Source organism: Malaclemys terrapin, chromosome 1, assembly GCF_027887155.1.
Source record: "Malaclemys terrapin pileata isolate rMalTer1 chromosome 1, rMalTer1.hap1, whole genome shotgun sequence".
Taxonomy (NCBI): Eukaryota; Metazoa; Chordata; order Testudines; family Emydidae; genus Malaclemys; species Malaclemys terrapin.
In genome coordinates, this window is record NC_071505.1 from 84,842,523 (window position 1) to 84,867,002 (window position 24,480).

At 41.8% G+C, this 24,480-nt stretch overlaps 2 protein-coding genes and 1 non-coding gene across 4 annotated transcripts; 2 read left to right on the forward strand and 1 right to left on the reverse strand.

The window, feature by feature from the left end:
• Positions 1-493: 493 nt before the first annotated feature.
• Positions 494-12,544, forward strand: SLC25A3 (solute carrier family 25 member 3). Of its 2 annotated transcripts, none has more exons than XM_054028647.1 (8): positions 494-602; positions 763-916; positions 5,245-5,369; positions 8,249-8,428; positions 8,582-8,763; positions 9,897-10,069; positions 10,834-10,944; positions 11,023-12,544. In XM_054028647.1, exons 2-8 carry the CDS (start codon positions 769-771, stop codon positions 11,181-11,183), a joined length of 1,080 nt encoding a protein of 359 aa, XP_053884622.1. In that variant the 5' UTR covers positions 494-602; positions 763-768; the 3' UTR covers positions 11,184-12,544. The 2 variants fall into 2 exon arrangements, with proteins under 2 accessions (XP_053884622.1, XP_053884613.1); XM_054028638.1 differs by lacking the exon at positions 5,245-5,369 and adding an exon at positions 5,534-5,658.
• On the forward strand, positions 9,018-9,260 carry LOC128830690 (small nucleolar RNA SNORA53). The gene has a single exon (XR_008443649.1). It is a non-coding gene; the product is annotated as a small nucleolar RNA SNORA53 (small nucleolar RNA).
• Positions 12,545-17,496: 4,952 nt separating the features above from the next.
• LOC128837463 (inhibitor of nuclear factor kappa-B kinase-interacting protein-like) lies at positions 17,497-24,476 on the reverse strand. Its single transcript, XM_054028698.1, has one exon. The coding sequence runs from the start codon at positions 18,715-18,717 to the stop codon at positions 17,983-17,985; it is 735 nt and encodes a 244-aa protein (XP_053884673.1). The 5' UTR covers positions 18,718-24,476; the 3' UTR covers positions 17,497-17,982.
• Positions 24,477-24,480: the final 4 nt, after the last annotated feature.

The window sequence follows — 24,480 nt, forward strand, 5'->3', positions numbered from 1 at the left end:
GTACATTTACTGAGGTACCTGGCACGGGCCTGGGGGGGGGGGGGGGGGGCATTTTCAGCCTGGTTCTAAATCTGGCCCAACTACACGGATGTCACAACTTGCCAAGGCCGCAGAGATGGCCCGTTAGAGCCCTTCAAACCCGGGTTAGCGGGACTGATTCAAAACCACCTGGAAAATGTCCCCCGCATAGACACAGAAGTGGACTGTCAAGAGCTCCGCTCCCATTGACGCCAGCAGCGTCACCCCATCAGCCCCCGCCCTCAGCAGGCTGGGCTAGTGCCAGGGCCCCCACAGTCCGAGGACAGAGAATGACTCGCTCTGCCCCTCCCCCCGCTCCCCTTGCACTGGGCGCTTCCGCGGGGTAGTGGTATAAAGGAGTGCGCATGCGTGAGAAGACGAAGGTTGGGTTTTCGAGGACGTCAGCGTGGTGACGCCTGTCCGCTGAGCTTCTCCGCCAATCACATCGCCGCTTGTTGGCCGGCTGCCCCGCCCCCTGCGTCGGAGCAGGACAAAGTCATTGAGCAGGGTCGATAGTCGGCCTCTGAGCGGAGCTGCCGGTGGAGCAGCGGAGACTTGAGTGGGCGCCTCCGCCATTTTAGAGGGTGAGTGTCAGTGAGCCGGGCCGGGCCGAGCCGGCGCGTGCTGTCCCCGGAGCGCGCGGGACGGGGCTTCTGGGCCCTGCTCGCTGTGGGGCTGCGGCCTGTGCCCCGGCGAGCGCGCGGCCCCTGCTAACTCCCGCTCCGTGTCCGCCTCTCTCCCCAGGCCGCCATGTTCTCGTCCGTCGTGCCGCTCGCCCGCCTAAATCCATTCCACGCGCCGCATTTGCAGCTGCTCCAGGACGGCGTGAGGAAGCGCCCGGACCCCGCCGAGCCGCCCAGCCCCCGGAGGAGTCTGGCGGCCGCCGCTATCGCGGAAGGTAAATGGGGCAGCTGGAAGGGAGGCCGCTGCCGCCGTCCCGCGTCCCTCCATTCTGGGGATGGGACGGGTTCTGCCCACCGGAGCTGGGGGGACCGGGGGACCGCCCTCGCCCTCGCCCTGCATGTCGGCCCGGCTGGGGAGGGGCCGCCTCGAGCGGGCCTCTCCGGTGCTGTTTGGAGGGCAAGGAAGGGCACGGGGCGGGGGAGCCTTCCCGGCTTGTGTCGGGTCCCAGGTGCTCAGGGTCCGATTGCCCCGCCCTGCGCCCGTGTGGCTCACGGTCACCCCTAGTGCGTCACGCTCGGGGCGCCTCTGGGCCCGGCTCTATCGCTGTAACCTTGGTGCGGCCAGGCCGCAGGCCTGTGTCTCTCGCTTCTGGGAGAGCCAGAGCTGCCATCTTCCCCAGTGCGTGAGCCCCTGAAAACTGGGCTGGGGCACAGGGCAGTGTTGCTGCGGCTGGTTCACAGCCACCCAGGAAAGCACTGGTAGAGACTACACGGGCTGCCAGTCACTTATTCCTTCCTCTGGGTATTTGCCTGGCACACATCACTAGAGACTGGACCCACCATCCATGTCTTAAATTAAAGCAAGGGCATGTTACCTGTAGAAAGTAAATCTCATATGGCCCCCACCAGAGCTTTTAAAGGGAAGAGGAAGATCTTGGTAATAAAGGGAATAGATCTGGCATATATTGAAAATCCTGAATGGCTTGGATTTTTTTCTTAATGTGAACTCCATTTGAAAGACTTACAAATTCTGTAAATGTTTAAAAATAATTGGATGTAAACTGGAAATCTGGACCATTTCATCAATTATTTAAAGTACCACCCTTCTCTCTGAATATCCTAGCCAAATTTTCAGTCTCTAATTTATGCTTTTTTTTAAAGAAATCAATATAAAGGCATTTTCCTATACATAAAGTGCTGTGAAACTCTGCAGTGTGGCAAAGGAAAAATATTTCTATCATGTCATGACCCTAATCTTGTGTGTGTAACAATAGTAATTAAAAATTAGTGACACTTTTATATCAAGGAAAATTTCTAGTTAATAATATCAGCAATTTTCTTCATTAAATCTCCATCCTCTTTACAAAGAGGTTTATATCACTATCTCCATTTTATAGACTGAGAAACTAAGTCATAGAGGTGAGGTGATTTGTCCAAGGACACTGGCAGGCCAGTGGCTGAGCTGGAAATAGAACCCATGTCTCCTGATTTGTGGTTTGCTGCTCTAGCCTCTCAACCACACTGCTTCCCATTAAAAACAGTGGGCTTTAGTATATAAAATGAATATGCAGCTAAGACATCTTTTCTTAAAGAAAAGACTTTTCTCCCTTCTTGGTTGTACAGACACTAATGTGCTGCAAAGAGATTCCATAGAGGGATAAATACAGGCTTTTCTTCAGTGATGAGTAACTGAGCACCTTGCATACTAATTTATATTTCAGGATGTAGAAAAGTATAACCACCACTTTATAAATATGTAATTGAGCTGAGTAACAGTGGCTTTCCCAAGGCTGCACACAGACACACTGGGAACAGAATCCATTAGTCTTGATGCTAGTCAAGTGCACCTAACATAAGATCATCCTTTCTCTGTCAAGACTGTTCTTAAGAGTGAAGTACATGACTTTTGTAGAATATGCCCTATATTGGTACTGGTTTATCCATTCTGTCCTATTATCATTTCAGAGAGGCTTTATTTGGCTCTTGGGAAAATAACTGTTGTACCTTTGACTTTGTTCTAACCAAGACTCTGGATTATTCCTGAGAAACTGTACTTGCCTATTCTTGTAGAGGTGGTATTGGCCACAGTGTATTCTTCTGGAAAGTTGTCTTTTAAGTTATTTGCTTGATTATATTTAGGTTAGAGTAAACATTCATCTTTCTTTTGTTTGGATGCCACTTGACTCTGTCCCTGATTCTTACACTTCTTCGGTTTACTTGGAAGTCAACGCTTGTCATTGTCTCTATGCGGAATAATTTTATTGTACAGTAACAAAGGTGAAAATACTTTAAGTGTGGCTTCATGTGAAGGAAACCTCCCAGAATAAGATTCTGAAAGTGTAACTTTTGGATGTAAGATTAGGGTTACCATATTTCAGCAAGCAAAAAAGAGGACGGGAGGAGCCCCGCCCCTGCCCCTGCCCCTCCCACTTCCCGCCCCCCCAGAACCCCCAACCCTCCCCCTGTTCCTTGTCCCCTGACTGCCCCCTCCTGGGACCCCTGCCCCTAACTGCCCCCCAGGACTCCACTCCCTATCTAAGCCTCCCTGCCTCTTGTCCCCTGACTGCCCCAACCCTTATCCACACCCCCACCCCCAGACAGATCCCTGGGACTCCCACGCCCCATCCAACCACTCCCCACCCCCTGACTGCTCCGATCCCTCTCCCCACTCTTGCCCCCTGACAGCTCCCCCCGAGAACTCCCAGCCCCCCACCCCCCCGCTCCTTGTCCCCTGACTGCCCCCTCCTGGAACCCCTGCTCCTAACTGCCCTCCAGAACCCCACCCCCTACCTAAGACTCCCTGTTCCTTGTCCCCTAACTGCCCCCCTAAGACCCCCCCAGGACCCTACCCCTTACCTGTACCCTGACTGCCCAAAACTTTCTCCACTCCCCCCAAAAAGCCCCCCCTGAACTCCCGACCCCCCCACCCCCCATTTCTTGACTGCCCCCTCCAGAACCTCCCTGCCCCTTCTCCTGCCCCCTGGCCCCCTTACCCTGCTGCTCAGAACAGGGTGTTGGGCTCTGTGCGAGCCGGACACGTGGCTGCGCTCCCCAGCACCACAAAACCCGGTCCCTGGCCCTGCACAGTGCTGCCGGAGCCGGGCTGCAGGGGAGAGCTGCTGGCTCAGAATGCAGGGCGGAGCTCCTCTACAGCTGCTCCGGAGTCCAGCCCGGGACTTTCCTGCAGCCCTCCCAGCCGCTCGCTCTGCTCTGCTGGGGGAGGGGGGAAATCCCGGACATTTTGAGTGCTTTACAAATTCCCCCCGGACGCTATTTTTAGCACAAAAAGGAGGACATGTCTGGGTAAATCCGGACGAATGGTAACCCTATGTAAGATTACTTTGAGTATTTCTGCCCCTGGGGCCCCTTGGAGGGGGGAGAGGGTGTGCTTGTTGCTCCGCATGCTGCTCCTCCCTGCAAGCACTGCCCCCGCAGCTCCCATTGTCCGGGAATGGGGAACTGTGGCCAATGGGAGCTGTGGGGGCAGTCCCTGCAGAGAGGGGGCCATAGGGGTGTGATGGCAGCTTCCAGGAGCTGTGTGGGTCTGGGGCAGGCAGTAAGCCTGCCTTAGCCCTGCTGTGCTGCCGACCAGGAGGTGCCTGAGGTAAGTTACTGCCTTGCGGGAGTCCGCCCCAGAGCTCTCTCCTGGAGTCAGCCCTCCATAACTCCTCCTGCACCCTGAACCCCAGCTCAGAGCCCCCTTCTGCACCCTAACTCCCTCCCAGAGTTTGCACCCCTCACCTCTTCCTGAACCCCAACCCCCTTCCCCTGGCTCAGCCCGGAGCCCCCTCCCATACTCCAATCCCTGTGGCTCCAGTCCAGCCCCACACCTCATCCCGCAACCCAACCCTCAGCCCAGTAAAAGTGAGGGTTGGGGAGAGGAGGAGTGAGTGGGGCAGAGCCTTGGGGAAGGGGTAGAGTAGATCCTGGGTTGCACTTACATTCAAAAAGTGATCTTGTGCATAAAAAGGTTGGAGACCACTGAACTAGAGGTATTGTGTTAAACTAGTGCGACTTCATGTATATGGATTCTCTTACATATGTTTAATCATGCTTATGTAAGTGTCCTTACCAAAGCTGCGCTGATTCAACTAACCTGGTTTAATGACCAGTGCAGTGTTGTGCAGACCAGGCCAGAGTCCTAACTGTTTCACTTTCTAGCTCTTCAAATGGCTTTTTTCGCTCTGTTAAATTTGTGCTTGAATCTAAATAAAACTCAAATGTAAAGACTGAGGTGCTCTACTAAATTAAAAACGTAAATAGTTGGCTCAATATTTCATTAAAAGGACAAGCTTCCTCAGTGAAAACTTTCTCAAATGAGAATGTAAATGGACACTTTCAAGTTGGCAGGCCTGGAACTCAACCTAGCTGCTCTCTTTCGTCCAAAAAATTAGGAGTGAAGCCAGGAGCCAGTGCCATAGTATTTGAGCAACCCATTAGCCAGCTAGTATCTGTATCAGGGAGATAGAAATCATTAAGGCAATTACTTCTATTCTAATGTGCTGGAGGATTATTGGAAATGGGTTTTAAACATGAAATACTAACAGTGTCTTCTTCACAGTTAAGTGTACAAACTTTAACACTTTTCTTTCTGATTAAACAGAGGAATATAGCTGTGCATATGGCTCAGGCAGATTCTTTCTCCTTTGTGGCCTTGGTGGGATTATTAGCTGTGGCACAACACATACAGCATTGGTTCCCCTAGACCTGGTTAAATGCAGGATTCAGGTTTGTTTCGCATGTTGAATGTGGTAAAACTCATAAAGCATGGTTATGAAGTGTGATACATGTCTGCTAACAGAAGCTGGAGGAGTAAGTTATCCATCAAGCAAGATGTTCTCCAGCTGTGCATGGGGTTTATATAAAAGCATGGTGTCTTTGTTTTGCTGCAGAGGAATACAGTTGTGAATATGGCTCGCTCAAGTTTTATGCTCTCTGTGGTTTTGGTGGGGTCCTAAGTTGTGGCCTGACGCACACTGCAGTCGTACCTCTGGATTTAGTGAAATGTCGTATCCAGGTTTGTATCTGAATGAAACGGACTCCAAATCTTCTTTAACTTAATCTATTTTCATATTTAGTCTAGAGGTTGTATGTCATGTGAGTTTTACAAGGGGTATAATGTAATACCTTAACACTAGTGCTAGTAGAAAGAAGTAATAATCAGCTTTAATGTTCTTTTTGGATTAAATGAACATCCATTGGATTAATAAACTTTGCATCCTTGTGATGCAGATGAACGATAGCATAGATGAATAGGGAAAACTTTTAACCACTTTGAGATTTCAGCCTTGATTTGTTTTAGCCAATTACAGTTGAGAAACATGCTTTTGAATAACTCATGGCAAAAGTTTCCCACCAATTGTCTTAAGTATCTTGTGACTAAAAACCAGTGAAACACCTCTGTGGGGGGCATAGGAATAATATGTCTGTTTCTTATCATTCTGGAAGTAGGGGGCAATTACCTTCAGAGGATCTGAGATATATATGACGTGCATATGTAAGAGTTAAATGAAAATTAGTTCAGAGGACTTTGTGCATGGATTCTGGATTGAGTTTTTAATTTGAGCCTTTCTTACGAACAAATGGAAAATGCATAGCAGTTGGAAGCTAATGCTTATGTTAAAATGATACTAAAACTTGGAATTGCTTGAGTTGCAAGATCAAATTAATGCTTGCATGGTTCGCTATCAATAACGATAGGAAAAATGCTTTGTAGGCCAACAGTCAAATGGTAAAACATGATTAAGTAGACTTGAAGAGACTGAACACCCATTCCATTTGAATGTTTAAATTACTTACGTGGAAATATAAGAATCTAATTATCATACATTCTTTGGTTAATGGCACAACTAAGCGGTTATTTGGCCAAAGGCTTATGTTCCAAGAGTCAGGTAGATTAAAGCACATCTCTAAACTGCTAGAAATTCACTGGCTTTCAGGTTACTGTGTGAGGTGGGCAGTATTTCTAGAACTGGCAGTATTTCTAGAGCTAGCAGACATCTAGTGGTGGTAAAACTTCTGAGACTGGGAGAAATGGATGTGAACGTTGTGCCAGTGCAACAGTTCCTGATTGCTTAAAGGAACAATCTTGATATCCTTTCATTTGGAATTGCATGTCATTTAGAGATCTCTAAACCTCCTTCAAGGCTGGAAGTTGGTGTACTTTTTTTGGGAAGTTGTGATCCCATTATGAAAGATACAGTGAACTTATAATGCATTTGACTGAATGCTAGTTGCTTCAGGTGAAGGCATCGTAAGCTCTTATAAATGGTTTGGGTTGAAACCACTGGAGTCAAGTACATATTCATGTTTTACCAAATAAAACCTGCAATTTGTTAAATGTTTTACTTAACATAAAGTCAGCTTCCTTCTACTCTAAATAGAGGAATAGTCCTAATTTCTAAAGTATACAGGTAACTGAACACTTCTGTAACATTGTACTCTGAAACTGCCTCCATAAAACAGGCTCTAAAGAGGCATCAGGTCCTGAATTTTAAAGTAATTAAATATATATACTTGACACTTGAGTTATTAACTAAATGGACAGTTATATGAAATCGAGTGTCTTTTGCTTTTTTTATTAAAGATTTGTGCTCCACTTAACCCCATAGTCATCCCTATCTGTTCTTGTGGCTTTGTGTGGCATTTCCTTCTTTCATATTGCCCTGAGTCTCAAATAAGAGAAGCTGATGTCAAGTGTTAAATGCACAAAAGCAAGAAATAGACGTCCTCTAAATCTTTATCACAATCTCATGATGTAGCAGTAGTATTCCTGGTTTCCTTTACTATTTACAACATTAAAAAGCTAGACTAGCTCTCAGAACATTACTGAATTGAATACTGGCTTATTACTGAAATACCACTCACATATTTTCACAGTACAAAATGTACATCTTCAATGTATTCCTGGTATACAGAAGTAAAAATAGGAAATAAGACAGAGGGAAGGTAAGAGCTTGATAAGTCTGTAGTGAAGTGGGCAACAAGTTAGGCCCAAGATTTGTAGTTTCAAACACACACACAAAAAAACCCCTAGTAACTGAAAAATACTCTTCTGATGCTGAGCAAACGGTGAGGTGAGCTTTAGGGCTCAGTCTACACTTAAATTTTATACCAGCATAGCCATGTCCAGTAAAATCACATTCTTCACTGACTTTGCTAGTCTGGCATAATCCTTCTAGTGTGGACATGGTTATACTGATGTAACTGCTTATTCTAGTTCAGGGAACTGGCATAAGCACAGTTTTGCCCATATAAATTTTCCACACAATCCTTCCAGTGTGGGAACGCTATCCAGCAAAATTGCTAATGTAGTCAAAGGGCCACAACTGTTGAGACTGTAGATATGGGGAACAAACAGTAAAAATAATTGGGATTAGCATAACTTCTCATGTCAGTATCTGAAGACTATGAATTTCAGCTGACAGCAGCAAGCCTAATAATTGAGACTAGTTAATGACCATTAAGATTATAAGTAAAGGTAATTTAGTGTAGAAATCTGTATCCTGGTGCTATGGGAAGAGGGTAGAAAACTTACTGCGTGTGTGTGTGTGTGAGTGTGAGAGCCTACTGCCTGTACCATGTAGATAACTTTCCAATTTGTTTAGGTGGACCCACAAAAATACAAAAGCATCTTCAATGGATTCTCAGTTACAGTTAAAGAAGATGGCGTTCGTGGTCTGGCTAAGGGATGGGCTCCAACTTTCTTTGGATATTCTATGCAAGGGCTCTGCAAATTTGGTTTCTATGAAGTGTTCAAAGTCCTGTATGGCAACCTACTAGGAGAGGTAATCTTTAAGTTGTCTACCACATTTTTTTTTTTAAACCCATTTTATATGTTGTATATTTCTGTAGCTAATTCACTTTACTGTATAATGGAAATACTGAGTTCAGTTTGAAAGAATACAGTATAAAAATCTTTGGTTCCATTTGCATTTCAGGAAAACTCATATTTGTGGCGTACGTCACTATACTTGGCTGCCTCTGCCAGTGCAGAGTTTTTTGCTGATATTGCTCTGGCTCCAATGGAAGCTGCAAAGGTTCGCATTCAAACACAGCCTGGATATGCTAACACTTTGAGACAAGCTGCTCCAAAAATGTTTGCAGAAGAAGGTGTATGGGCGTAAGTATCTGTATCAGCTTCTCTCTGCTGGAATGTAACAAGTTCTTGATTCGTATTAGCAAAGGAAAATAATTCTTCTGTTTAGCCTTAATAGTGGCTATAGCATTAAGTAAAATCTTTGATGCTTTCTACCTTGTCATATTGTACATAAGTAGTGAAGGGTACTTTGAAGATTCTGTATATCAAAATGGAATATCAGGAAATCATTTCATTGCTAAAACAGAGGCTGCCGACATCAGCAAGTTAATGTAGTCAACATGCTCCTTAGATCCATCTTTGTGGATATCTCTTGTGCTGAGTTCTGCTTGTTAACTTTAGTTTCTGGTAGTTCCAGTCAACTGATATTCAGCAACTTTTTGTTGTACAGTCAAAGATGCTTGAGTCATTGGCATGTGAGAGTATTATACCTGCATGTTTGCCTTTTGTGTTCTGATATCAATGGCTGTAGATCTACATGTCATTTCTCACTATCAGGACTTGGCTGGTATGCAGACATGAGTTATTAACTTGCACTTACAACAGGGAAATGACTACAAAATGTCATCACCTTAACTTTTCTCCTTCCTGTTACAGCTGCTTATCTTTCTGATAAACACTTGAGCCTGTACAATTGTTTAAATTCTCTCTCAGTAGATGGCACGAGCCAGAAACACACATCTTCACTTTGCAGGTCTGGCAGTTAGTTAGATTTCCTAACTGTAAAAATAAGCAAACAACTTAGATATACAGGCCGCTGAGGCTTGGTCTACACTAAACCCCCAAATCGAACTAAGGTACGCAACTTCAGCTACGTGAATAACGTAGCTGAAGTCGACATACCTTAGTTCGAACTTACCCCCGTCCAGACCCGGCAGGCAGGCTCCCCCGTCGACTCCGCGTACTCCTCGCGGCGAGCAGGATTACCGGAGTCGACGGGGAGCACTTCTGAGTTCGATTTATCGCGTCCAGACTAGACGCGATAAATCGAACCCAGAAGTTCGATTGCCTGCTGCCGAACCAGCGCGGTAAGTATAGACAAGCCCTGAGATAGTAAATGAGAACTGCTTCAGTGCTGTCTAGTTTCTTTTCAGAGTAGAATTGCACTCCAAAGTAGGCTAGCATTTGCTACAATTCTTACTCTCTCCACTTTTAAGGTTCTACAAAGGAGTTGTTCCTTTATGGATGAGACAGATTCCATACACAATGATGAAATTTGCCTGCTTTGAACGTACAGTTGAGGCTCTTTACAAGTATGTGGTTCCCAAGCCCCGGAGTGAATGTTCCAAGCCAGAACAATTGGTTGTCACATTTATAGCTGGCTACATTGGTAAGGAAGCCTTTGAATGCTGATTCTTGCAGAAGTGTCTGAAAAGTATGAACAATCTTATGTCCTGGGTTTTTACTACAGTGATTCCAGAAACTATGTAATTGAAAATAGGGACTCCGATACTCCTTGTAATTTTTCCCTGCCTAACCTCAGTAAAACTTTCAAAGTTATGAAAAGAATGAGTAGCTAAATGAAAAATGGTCTTGGTTTTTTTGAATCTCAATTGAATTATGAAAGGCCATGAACATTTGCACTTTACATTAGGAGCAATCATGAGATCCTTTGTGGCTCCTAAGCTGAAAGAGGTGCAGGTTTTGGCAGGAGCACTAGCTTAGCACAGCAAAAGAAGACTTGCAGGAGGAAGTGATTACATAATTGACTCCCTTAAATTTGTCAGAATGAAACTCCAGATCTGCACTGCAGAGGAGATTCACAGGAGCAGTACAGCACTGCCTAGGGCTGCCCAGTTAGGGGATCAGCTTTGCAGAGACCCGCTGTTGGGATAGGGTAGAGGTTATCACAAGAGGTGAGGCTTGCATATGACTGCAGTCCAGGGCTCCTAAGCCACGCAAGAACAGACTCGGCTCTGGCAGGATTTAAGAGCTATGGCAGCCACCTTCTCCCTGCTACATGGCTACTAACTTGCATAGAAACGTGGCCCTATTTCTTCCTTTGCTGTTTCCCTTAACAGCAGTTACATGCTAATAGAAGTTCCTGTGATGGTACTATAGCAACACTAAATACTGTATTGATAATTTTTTCAGCTGGTGTTTTCTGTGCCATTGTTTCTCATCCTGCTGACTCTGTGGTGTCTGTGCTGAACAAGGAAAAGGGCAGTTCGGCTTCACAGGTTCTAGTGAGGCTTGGATTCAAAGGTAAGAACTTAAAACTCCTGTCCATGTTAATATATAATAATCTTTCCCAGTTGCTAATGCTTGTGCTTTACTCAACAGGGGTATGGAAGGGTCTGTTTGCCCGTATTATTATGATTGGTACGCTGACTGCACTACAGTGGTTCATCTACGATTCTGTCAAGGTTTATTTCAGACTTCCTCGTCCACCTCCACCTGAAATGCCAGAATCCCTAAAGAAGAAGCTTGCTCTAACTGAATAGACAAATCATGGACTGACTTTTCTGGTTGACCAGCATTAATGAGAAACTTCACTCATTGAACTTTTATATATTTGATCATGTAGGAGACTAAAATTCTGTATCTGATACAATTATTGGTTGTGCCCTTATCCCAAGTGAGGGTTCAAAAACTTCTGTTGTCACTATCTGTTTAAATAAATGGGAACTAGAGTGATTAGTGTCATTTGATATCATACATGTAAATTTAAAACTTTGCAAGAGTAAATACTGTACCTTGAATCTTAAGTGAGCCAAAAGTTTAGAAGCTCTTGAAATGCAAGAACTGGCATCTCATAAAGGTCTCTAAGAAAGTCTCTCTCTCAGATCTTGAGGGAAATGGTAAGCACCATGTCCCTAGTTATGTCTGAAGAGCACAAATGCAATTATAGGGATACAAAGGTGGCATAAATTTGAATTTTGCGTTCTAGTGACCTGGGGGCTGCTGACTGTGGGACAGTCTCTTGGAATCAATTTATAATAATCTGGAGGAAGACACCATAGCTTTGAGCAGCCAGCAGTCCTGACTGAAATGGCAGCCAGGGAAGTGCAGCATAGAGGCACCCTGTGGCAATGAAGAGGTGGCATCAGCCCCTTACATAGTAGGTCTTTCACTTATCAGTCCAGATAACTTCTGCTGGCTTGTTGTCCAGATTTTGCTTTTGGTGTGGTGCATAATCCATATGATGTGTAGACTCTGTATGACAGCCACCTATTTCTGTGATTCCCAACTTTAGTAAGGAGCATTTTTCTTTCTTTCAACCCACCCAGGTGCAAATTCATAGGGGGGAGGTGAATGGGGTCTCAGTCATAGGCCAGTGTTCTTCTCCTTCTCCTTTGCTGCCACTGCCTCGACACCCCACTAAAGATGCATCAACCACCACAGTAGCACCCTCTGCTCCAGCACTTGCAACTCTAATCCCATCTTGGAGTAGAGGGGAGAACCCAGGGTGGCGGGGGAGGGGTTCTCCCCTCCACTCTTGTGTACTGTCTAGAGGGGAGCAATTCTCTCCCCCCTTTTGTTGCTAGCATTGGGAATGGCAACCGGATTTGATTATGCATATGCTGGCTTAGAAGTACAGAAAACTGCTTTCATTTTATGTATATCAAAGATTATGCCGTACCTGTCAAATACACCTTTCCACTAGCACAGTATTAGAATTACTAGGTGTCTGCTTAAATAATGCTTCTAGTATTTATTTGGAAGTATGTACTGTTTAAGAATAATAGTTTGGTTACAGACAATATGGATAGCTGTAATTCATTTACCTTTCTATCTAAAAAGATGATGCAGTGCACAATGATGACAAAATATAATAAACATCCAGCTTGGTTCTTATAGTGAATGAGTATCTCTTGAAAATTTTAAGTTTTGTTGTTGTTGTATGATACTCTTCCAAAACTTCAACAGAAAAGAGGGGTGGTGGGAGAACTGGAAGAAACTTGGTCCAGTTAAAGTTACTAGCTAAAGAACAGGGTAGATTTGAACTAGCTCCTCTCCTCCTCCCTCCCCCCCTCCCCCCCCCCCCACACACACACAGCAGCTTGAGAGTGAAGAATGAGTCACAGGTGGAGTAACATAAAATGTTGGCAAATATTACAAAAACCTTTGGTGAGGAACACATACTTACAGAGTTCATCTTAACATTGTAACAAAATACATGCTGACCGCCCTTAATCACCAGGATATGAGTGAGGGGTAGTACCGAAATAAGCTTTAAATCACCTTGCCCATCACTAGGAAATCCACTGTCATTTTCTTCACTAAAGACACATCATAATGCCTTATTCTGTGACCTTACTTACATTATAAAGCTGCATTGGAGTAACTGATACCAGACATCCTAAATGCATCATTACACTATATCTTTACCAAACTAGGAAGTGCAAGAATAGTTGGAGGTTCATAAGGTAAATGAACATAAGAGCAGCCATACTGGGTCAGGCCAAAGGTCCAGTAGCCTGTCTTCCACCTTGCCAGTGCCAGGTGCCTCGGAAGGAAGGAACAGAACAGGTAATCATCAAGTGATCCATCCCCAGCTTCTGGCAAACAGGTTAGGGACATCATCCCTGCCCATCCTGGCTAATAGTCATTGATGGATCTATCCTCCATGGATTTATCTAGTTATTTTTTGAACCCTGTTATAATCTTGCCAGAGGATGTTGTGAAGGCCAAGGAGTTCAACAGGTTGAATGTGGATTGTGTGAAAAAATACTTTAGTTTGTTTTAAACTTCCTGCGTATTAATTTCATTTAGTGACCCTTAGTTCTTTGTTATGAAAAGGAGTAAATAACACTTATTTATTTACTTTCTCCAATCCAGTCATGATTTTACAGACCTCTATCATATTCTCTCCCCCCCCCCCCCCCCTTAGTGATTTATGGTGGAGTGAAAACACTTATCTACCTACTGCCATCCTATACAATATTCTAGCAGCATTCTGGGGAATGAGGGTAAGACTTCTCTAACATCACTCTTGTACTCCTTTTTAAAGAAGCTAATGTGGGAGGCAAAGAAACTAAGCTTACCCAGTTTCCTGCAGGAGGAGCATTGTTCTGGCCAGCTGGATTTAGTTTAAGTTTAGCTTCTGGCAGGATTACTCTGACTCTTCTCAGGCATAGCCTGCAGTAGTAGGATACTAGGTATCTAGTATGTCGTTCCCTCACGGGCAAGAACTGATTTACAACTAAACAGCGCCCATTTTTGGATACTCCATTTACATCCATCCATGGCTGGAGTTTAGTGGGGTTTTTTTGCTGTTACAACTAATCTGAATTTCTAATTTTCTACTGGTAATATCTAGCTGTTGCTATATGGATGTTCCTGCACTTTTGTAATAGAAGTAATCTGGGTGTCCATGTAAAATTACACTCCAAAATAATTCCAAGAGTGAGGAAAAGTGCAGGTTAGGATCAGAAGGAATAGTGTGAATGAAATTGAATCAGCAAAAGGTAAGGTTAGGCTATGTCTACACTACAGACCTTACAGCATTACAGCTGTACTGCGCTACTGTAAGGTCTCCTGTGTAGCTGCTCTATGCTGACAGTAGAGAGCTCTCCCATTGGCATAATTAAACCACCCCCAGTGAGTGGCGGGAGAACATTTCCTAGGGACATAGCACTGTCCACAACAGTATTTTTGTCAGTGAAACTTACGTTGGTTGTGGGTGTTCCCTCTCCCTATCCCCCCCCCCGACCAACAAAAGTTTGACGAAAGTGCTAGTGTAAACATAGCTTTAGGTGATGCAACATGCAAAATCAGTAAGCTACTATCACCCCCACACATGCACGTTTATCTTGTCTAGCAGTGTATTCCAGAAACCAAATCTGTAACACAATTGGGACATAGGCTAAAAAGGTTACATATGGCTCTCTAATTGTACTATTGAGCCCTTATCTCTTTATACATCTTAGGTGCTCTGACTAGATGACTTTTGAGTGATGGCTCACGCCATTCATTCCAATAAGGACAACTATCTTCACTAAATTTGCTTAGTGTGTGGGATAGTATTGGTGGCTTGTGCTATACAGGAGGTCATAGTAGATGATGTGGTGGTCCCTTCTGGCTCTAAAGTTTCCTGCTCTTTCAGTAACTTGCATTTGGTTTGTCTTTTGTTCTCACTCTCTTGAGCTTTAGTGATGGAAATAGGTTTATTTTGTAGTTCTACTCAGTCATTATAGGTTTGAATGACCTGAGAAGCAGAGGTCCTCTTACACATAACCTAATTAAATACTGGAGTCATTAAGACAATATTACTTTACAGTGCTGCAATGTTCTTGCTCAGAGGTGTGAAAAAACACCCCCCTGAGCGCTGCAAGTTTCAGTGCTGTGAAGTGCCAGTGTAGTCTGTGCTCCGGTGCTGGGAGCTACTCCCCTTGTAGAGGTGGTCTTTTGTGGAGGTGCTGCAACTACATAAGCCACGTTAAAGCGCTGCCCAGAACCATTCTCCAGCAGGAACATTAACCATGACAGATACCTATTCCCTAGAGACTAGTATTCGGCATTTCATTATTGTGCCTGGTTCAACTCATAATATTCGCACTGATGATCCCCTGCAGAGAGCTTGCTCTTCTGCCTAGATAGTTGCCTATGCCCTGTTCCCCCTGGATCTATCAGGCTGGAGCTCCTGAGCCTCTTTATTTTCCACTTACCAGCCGCAATGAGCAAATATCAAAATGTTTAGATAAGCATCTCAGAGGTTGGCTGACTTGTCAATATTCCTTCAACCAGGTCCAAATGAACTTCTGATTTTTCATCACGACCACACAATTTCCCACTTTCACATTGAGAACTGTATGTATGCTACAAGATAGGGGATCATATAAATATATTTGGTCTAGAATTCATTTATCACTTTGAATAGTATTGCTACACTGTTGATAGATCTCATGTGGTCTGTGAAACTCTGGCTTTGAAATCTTTCTCACCACCCATGTGAGCCAGCTTATTCACAAAGCCTGTAGGAGAGTCCCCAGTGTATTAATTTTGTACTCACTTTATAGCTTAGGTTGTAAGGTCTTTTGGGTATGAGCTGCACTTCTGGGGTGTGTACAGTGCCTAGCATTTTGGAGGTACTACTAGAATCCAAAGGATGAAATAAGTTTGAGGAGGAGATTGTGGCCTTTGGAATATTTCCCAGTACTACTGCCTGCCATGAGACTATATACATGAAAAAGCCTGATAGAATCTGCCATATATGCATGTTCTATTATATTTTAAGAAGCAGTCCTTTGCTTTGAGTAACCATCTGACAAAATTATCATAGCTTCTAATATTTTGATCAACCTTTAGTTAAAGATCATTTCTACTAAGCAACCTGTTTTTCTTTCAGAAAGTCACTTAACACAGGTTTCACTATACACTTGGCTGCTGCTACCCCACTTCTGATGACTGTTAGGAATGTACTTGATCTTCACAAACATAACTTGATCCAGCTAAAGTGGGTAGTAGATACCCAATTTTAATGTCCTGTTGGGAGCAAGGACCTTTTTCTTTTGGTATGACTCCTTTTACAGTGATTGCCTGAAATACATTTAAAAAAAATCTTAATTCCTTTAAGACTTTGGTGCCCTCCAGAGGCGAGAGTAGTGGCTTCACTGGTGGTGATTTCTACATGTATGATTGGTTTTATAGAGGAGAGAACCTAACGCTGCACAAGAAATCCACAGATGGGAACTCCCCAAAATCAAACAAACCCAGGTATTTTATATTTTTACCTGTTGTTTCAAGGATATTTTAGATAGCAAGTGCTTTGATCCTATGTGTGTTAGTTCTAGCAATGAAATTTTTTTGATTGGAGTGGGTCAAAGAATTGAAAACCTTTATTTCAAAATAATTTATTGTATGACTAGGAAAAATAACCAACTTATTTAGAATATTATTTGAAGGAAAGATAAGGGAAGCAGAGTGGGAGGTACCAGTGAAAGAGGAAAAAGCTTGATGGAGCAACCATAGGGGAAGGGACATGGAATAAAAAAGACAGAGCCGATGAAAAGATAGGAGGAGAATGACTGGAATTTTCAGTGCATCCATATATAGTAACTTCACAAAAAGTCAGCTAGCACTTACTAACTGCTAAACAATCAAGTTCTGGGGACCTTAGCATTCCCTAAGACTTCTGGCTGTGACTTGGTCTTACAAGGATTTTCTTAACAGGATTTTCTCTCTCAATCTATTTCCTTCATAATCATTGCTGTTCTTATACCATGGCTTTTTATTTTCTCACCTCTGCTATATCTATTTGCATTCTCTTGTCTTTAGTACACCTCTTCCATCTCTGACTCTTACCTTCCCCTCTCAAATCTCAATGGCTCTATAAATGCTTCTCTCTTACCAGAGCAATATCACATTGGATGGGGGCTGTTCTGATGTTTCTGAGCCTAGACAGCATCTCCTTCTGGGCTAAATTTGGTCTTCATTCTAGCACTTTGCAGCTCAAGTGATAGTGCATGTAGGGGACAAATGAAGAGCAGAGGCACCTCAGACATGGAACCCAAAGACATTGGAGTGAGGGCCCTCTGCTAGGGTTAGTATTTCTTTCATGACACTGTCCCTACATAGAGTTCTGCTTTGCTGTAGAAAGAAATCCTAGAGCTCCACTCCACTCTTGTGACTACAGTCCTGAATAAAGGATTTCATTTAGTTTGCTAAAAATAATACTGTGCATTTAACATGGAAAATGTCTAACCATCTTCCCTTTTCAGAGATAACACTAATGTATTTCTGGCCATTACTCCTTTCTATATCCATAATACACTGATAGATTTAAAACAAAAATGAAACCCCAGACACTTTGGAAAAATCTTGGGGTTGATATTTATTTGAGAGGAACATCAAATGAAGCTGCAGTTTTGTGAACTTGTGTTTAAGCCTGAATCTGGAATCCACAATTTTATCCCTGACTTCAAAGCAGCAGGGAAGGTTGAAGGCCCACTTGTCAAATCTGTAGGCCTATCTGAGACAAGAAAGCAAACTTGTAGGTAAGAACAAAAATAGCAATTAAATCGTTTACATTTTTAAAATTATGTAAAAATATTCTATTTTAGTTATACAAAACAAATAGTTAATGGAAAAAAACACTGCTTTGCTAATGAAGAACCTGATCCGGGTCCCTCTTATGTAAATGGGACTTTTGTCTCTCTTCAAAAGAAGGAGGATTTGTTTCAGTATGCTTTGAAAAGAAGCCTTTAAATGTCCCTTTCAGTGTCTTAGTACCAAGCTTGATTAGGTTATCGCTCTTCAAATGCTACAGCATTTTAGGCCATCTATAGTTTCAGAAAGTAATTAATTCATATCTAAAATCTTGGTTATTTCATCTTTCATATCCTTGATCTCAGTCTGAACTGTAGTTAAATTGGACAGTTTTTCATTCAAGAAAACAATTTCTTTCTCTCTTTGTAATATATCATCAACCAACCTTCCTATTCTTAATGTTAGCTCATTTATCATTGGTTCCAAACGCGCAAAGTCCTTCTTCAAGTTGTACACCTTGGGTTTTAAATCGTTTGCAAATGTAACTGTCTTTAGAACTTTTGCTCTGTTACTTTCCAGATTTAAAAGCCTATCTGAATGTTTGTTGAAATCACCTCTCAAGTCAGACAGTGTGATTTTAATCTGCTCAATTCTTTTTGCGTTATCAGAGGCAAAACTTCGTAGCTTTGCAGTACGGTCAATGCTACTTGTAAGTAGATCACCTATATTTTGTACTGTCTTCTTTTCAGCTTTATCTACTTTATCTTCTAGTGCTTGCAGAGAATCAGTCAATGAGGTCACATCTGACACTAGACCTGAAATGCGTCTTATGTCAGTTTTTACTGTTGCAATCTTTAGAGATACATCTTTTGCTATAGAAGCTGTACTCTGCTCAACTTTTACAACTGCATGAAAAAGAGTTGTTAAGTTTTCCTGCAGTTCTTCTTTTTTTTGGATTATGCTCTTAAACCATGTTTTCATGCTGTAGAGATCCTCTTGTAGATGTTTAACATGAGAAATTATTTGAAGAGCTTCCAGTTGTTCCATTAAGTCTTGAGTCTTTTCACACTAGAGGGAGATACAAATAAAAGTATTTCACAAGATAAGCACAAGATTTTAACTACTAAGTTCACGTCAAAACTGCAGTTAAGTTTCACTGAAATATCTTTCTGTTCTGAAATCTTAATCAACAGTGATGGATCCATGGACCTGGGTCTTTAGAGAACAGTATTTCTGCCACAATGCATGTGTCCCAGACTTTCACTGATTAATTCCATGTTTCCACATAAGTATAGGCAACAGGCTCATATGCATTACTAGAATTCTCCTTTTACTGTTGTTATAACATAGATTCATAATTTTTTAAGGCTGGAAGGGACCAGTATGATTTTCTACTCTAACCTCCGGCATAGCATGGGTCACAGAACTTCACCTAGTAGTTTCTGCATTAAGCCCATAACTTCTGTTTGAGCTATAGCATATCTTTTAGAAAGACATCCACTTAAAATAATTAATTGTGATCCATGAATTTTCTGTAAAGGGACTCTATCCTGTTTTTACTAGGGCAAACACAGCATAAAAATTCTTTTGAGCATTTATTACATTCACATAACAAAAAGAAACAAAACAGAAAATATAAAGACTTGGAATTGAAAAGTTAAATGATTATTCATTTGGGGCAAATTTTTAAACTATATTCAGCAAAATCCTTCAGAGGGAAAACATAGTTTAAACAGTTTCCTGCTCTTACTAAAAGTTATCTTAATGAGAGAAGATTCAATCCACTCTTGGGTTTTGTCTTAACAGATGTTTTTAAAAGATCTATTCCTGCTCTTCAGACAAACATGCAAAAGAAGAGACGAGAGAAAAACCTTCTGCCATATACTGCTTTATTTGTGGGTGAGGCAGGATACAGTATGCAGACATGTTGATTACAAACAGGTATACTTTAGTCTGTAGACTATGATTTAGTTCTCCAGTCCAAGAGGAAATCCAGTTGGCATTCTCTGGTCTCCTCCCACTGGTTTTTCTTTATGCTGAAAAAAGGCCGGTTGCTATCAGAGCATGTCATGCTGCTTATGATGGTGAAATCATAAAGTTAAATTAATTCCAAAAGTGGTCAAGTTTAGAAACAATTAGAAAGAAGGCAAAAGGATGATGAGAGAGAGAGAACAGAATTGATAGCATGTAACACACAAGGGAGTGTAGGAGCAGAAATTTCTTAGGAAATGACCAATCTGGTGTCTATGGTCTAGCACAGGGGTAGGCAACCTATGACACGCGTGCCAAAGGCAGCACGCGAGCTGATTTTCAGTGGCACTCACACTGCCCGGGTTCTGGCCAGCGTTCTGGGGGGCTCTGCATTTTAATTTAATTTTAAATGAAGCTTCTTAAACCTTTTAAAAACCTTGTTTACTTTACATACAACAATAGTTTAGTTATATATTATAGACATCCCATTACAGCTACAAACGAGTATTTTGTTTTCAAACTTGCATCACTTGCTATTATACCCTTGTGGAGCTGACATTGAAAATTAAAGCGTTCTTTCCCTTGTCTGTAAGTTCTTGTATATTACTTGTCTGTAAAAACACACTGTTGGGGTTATATGAATTATAATGATTACATTTGAGGCACACAAGAGCTCAATTCTGTTGCAAGCTGGAAATTCTGCAACTTGGATTGCACAGGAAAACATTCAAATAGGTTTTTATTGAATTAAAAATTAAAATAATAAATTTGATACTGTAATTTTTATCTAATTTAATTGTGATTTTTAGTGGATATGGGCCCCATGTATAATTCTGACAGCTGTCTGCCAACCACTTATTAATTCAGCTTACTTTTTTTAGCACTGATCCTGACGTTTTTAACTTTATTTCTAATTATATCCATATTTATTATCTTGTTCAACAGCTGCTTGTGTGATAAAACCCCAAACTGAAATTTTCAGACTGAACTACCCTCTTTGTTGTTCTTTCTATTAAATTGATCAGATTTATAGGACATGGTTAATTTTTAGTGAATCCATGCCAGTGAGTATTACACCACTTCATCCCTAATAAACTATTTAATGTACTATTTTTCCTGGGATAAAAGCCTAGTTTATCTGGCTGTAATTACCATCTCATTTTCACAAATTCATACTTAGCAGACCTAGTGTGAAATCCTGGCCTCATGGAAATCAATGCCAAATCTCCTATTGATTCAGTGCAGGCAGAATTTCATCTCTAGTCAAGATCCTTGGTCATCCCCTGTGAACGTAGGATCATTTGGTATAGCCTGTGATTCCCAAACTTTAGATTTTCAGGCAAGTCCATTAGTTTACTAGACTAAGAACTCTGTAACACCCAGTGCCCACTACCTTCTGTTCAACTGTGTATTCTAGCCTGCAATGGAATTTGGGTTGATCCAAACCTACAGTCTAAAGATGCTGAGAATGGGATTTCAGTTCTTATTGTTGTTAACCAAAAATAATTATATGAAAGAGAAAATTCTAAGTTGAAAAACCAAACTTATGAAAAGTATAAAAACTTGTGTTTAATTGCAAAAATTCTTTCCCATAAAATGTTAAACAAGAGAACAGTAATGTAGATAGCCAAGTAGACTTTGTGCCAGCTGAGGCAGAGAAACTTTGAGAACACACTTTTATTGAGTAGAAAAGTAAATAGATACAAAAGTGACCATCAAGGTATATTATTTTTTTTTTCTATTAGGGGACAAATAGGTTTAATATACCATATATGTGCAGCATTAACTCTTTATTAGAGATTATTTGTATAGAGTGCTATGTAAAATAAATAAATATGTGAAAATTGAGACCAGAACAGTTTCATGCAAACTTCTATGGGCATATGCATATGGGCATATGCAGCTCACAAGGCCACTTATCATTTTGGATATCCTGAGTCTTAAATCAGGAGTAGTCAAAATGTGGTTTGTAGACCCAATGTGTGAACACTTTGGGTATGTCTACGCTACAATAAAAAACCTGCAGTGGGCCCGTGCCAGTTGAAACAGGCTTGCGGGCTCAGGCTAAGGCAGTGTTTAAGTGCAGTTTGGGCTAAGGCTGGTGCCTGAGGTCTGGGACCTACCCCATAGTGGGGTCCTAGAACCTGGGCTCCAACCCAAGCCCAAACGTCTACACTGCAATTAAACACCCTCTTAGCCTGAACCCTGCGAGCCTGAGTCAGCTGGCATGGGCCATCTGCGGGTGTTTAATTGCACTATAGACATACCTTTGAGTTTTAAAATTCAGCCTAAAGCTGCCCTCAACTTCAATATAAGAAGAAAGGCCTTTGCATACTACAAATCCCAGGGTGTAGTGCTCCAGTTTGATCTAAATAGATCTGTGAAGGTTACATTTCTGCATTTAAAATAATGGTGGCTACAATGTTCATGTAACTTAGGCACGTCTCTCTGGCTCCAGTAAGCTGCTAGTGCAGCTCTTGATTGGGCAAAGTTTGAACAGTCTTGCCTCTTAAACACCTCCTGATAGCTGAGATTATATATTAGTTGTGTTTTGACTTTGGAATGCAAGAGTTTATATTGGAAGTCACATAATTTCTTTAGGCCTACCAGTGTGCCATTCAAAAGGAATGATTTATTTTTAAATATAAATTAGATCCTGTGTGTGATTAGCACCAAGTTCAAGTGCGTTACACAAGGACTAAAACCTGGCAATACTGACATGAAAAGGGGTTAATACATGGCACAAACTAATTTCTTTTAAAATTATTTAAGGAAATATAAATGTCTTGGAATTAACTTTTTAATTTTTGTTTTTCATGAAAAGTTGGATCCCTAATGTTCAGCAATAAATTTAAGTAATAAAGGGTAGGAAAAATCAGTGACAAAAATAGTCTGTTTCAGAGAGTTGGGCAGGTATAAATGGGAAAAGAAGATTCTGGGGGAAGATGTGTTAAACCTGACAAGGAAGTGATGCTAGCAAACTCACAAAAACTGAAATCATGGAAGGCTACTAATAATAATGTTGTACTCAGGTTGCAAACTCTACAACTAGTCCTACAGACTTCAGTGAGAGTGTTCATGCAGAATGGTGCTATTCAATGTGAATAAGGGTATCTCAATTTGTCACAATGATATTAAGAATGTCAACAGTAAAGTGTGGAGTGAGGAGGCCACTTGCATGTGGCCAAGGAAAGGAAGGAGAGAGAGAAATTTAAAGACCAACTGTTGTATAATCCATTAACAAATATAAAATCTCAAGAGGAGGGGATATTTTAGCAAAAGTGGTATGGTATTCTGCATTGCAATCTGGCGTTTTCAAAGAGCACCTGTCACCATGAGAGGGGACCATGTTCTTCTCTCATTTATACTGGTGGAATACTATTGAGTTTAAGAGGGCTTGTAATTCTGTAGTTCAGAGGGGAATCTGGCCCAGCATATAGAAATTGTGTTAAATGTAGATAATTTATTACCAGTAATCCAGAATTTCTCTTATTCTGCTGTCATTTTAAACTCAAAGCGCTGTCCTTGCAAGGACCCTTGGATTTTGGGTCAGCACCTAATTGTATTAGGATTTTCTATATTGCGAATAATTATACTATCTATGCTTCAATGGAAGTGAAGTGTGTACGTGTCTAATCTCTCTCTCTCTCTCTTTCTCTCTCACAAACACATCCTTCCACTGAAGCAAAAATATTAGGGCTGTCAACCGATTAAAAAAATTAATCGCGATAAATCGCACTGTTAATAATAGAATACCATTTATTTAAATAGTTTTGGATATTTTCTACATTTTCAAATATATTGATTTCAATTACAACACAGAATACAGTGCTCACTTTATATTTATTTATGATTACAAATATTTGCACCGTAAAAAATATTTTTCAGTTCATCTAATACAAGTACTGTAGTGCAATCTCTTTATCATGAAAGTTGAACTTACGAAGGTAGAATGATGCACAAAAAATTACTGCATTCAAAAATAAAACAATGTAAAACCTTAGAGCCTACAAGTCCACTCAGTCCTACTTCTTGTTCAGCCAATCGCTAAGACAAACAAGTTTGTTTACATTTGCAGGAGATAATGCTGCCTGCTTCTCGTTTACACTATCACCTGAAAGTGAGAACAGGCATTCGCATGGCACCGTTGTAGCCGGCATTGCAAGGTATTTATGTGCAGGATGCACTAAAGATTCATATGTCCCTTCATGCTTCAACGACCATTCCAGAAGATATGCGTCCATGCTGATAACAGGTTTTGCTCAATAACCATCTAAAGCAGTGCGGTCCGACGCACGTTCATTTTCATCATCTGAGTCAGACGCCACCAGCAGAAAGGTTGATTTTCTTTTTTGGTGTTTCGGGTTCTGTAGTTTCCGCATGGAGTGTTGCTCTTTTAAGACTTCTGAAAGCATGCTCCACACCATGTTCATCTCAGATTTTGAAAGGCACTTCAGATTCTTAAACCTTGGGTCGAGTGATGTAGTGATCTTTAGAAATCTCACATTGGTACCTTCTTTGTGTTTTGTTAAATCTGCAGTGAAAGTGTTCTTAAAATGAACAGCATGTGCTGGGTCATCATCCAAGACTGCTATAACATGAAATATATGGCAGAATGTGGGTAAAATAGAGTAGGAGACATACAATTCTCCCCCAAGGAGTTCAGTCACAAACGTAATTAATGCTTTTTTTTTTTTTTTTTTTTTAAATGAGCATCATCAGCATGGCAGCATGTCTTCTGGAATGGTGGTTGAAGCATGAAGGGACATATGAATGTTTAGCATAACTGGCACGTAAATACCTTGCAATGCTAGCTATAAAAGTGCCATGTGAATGCCT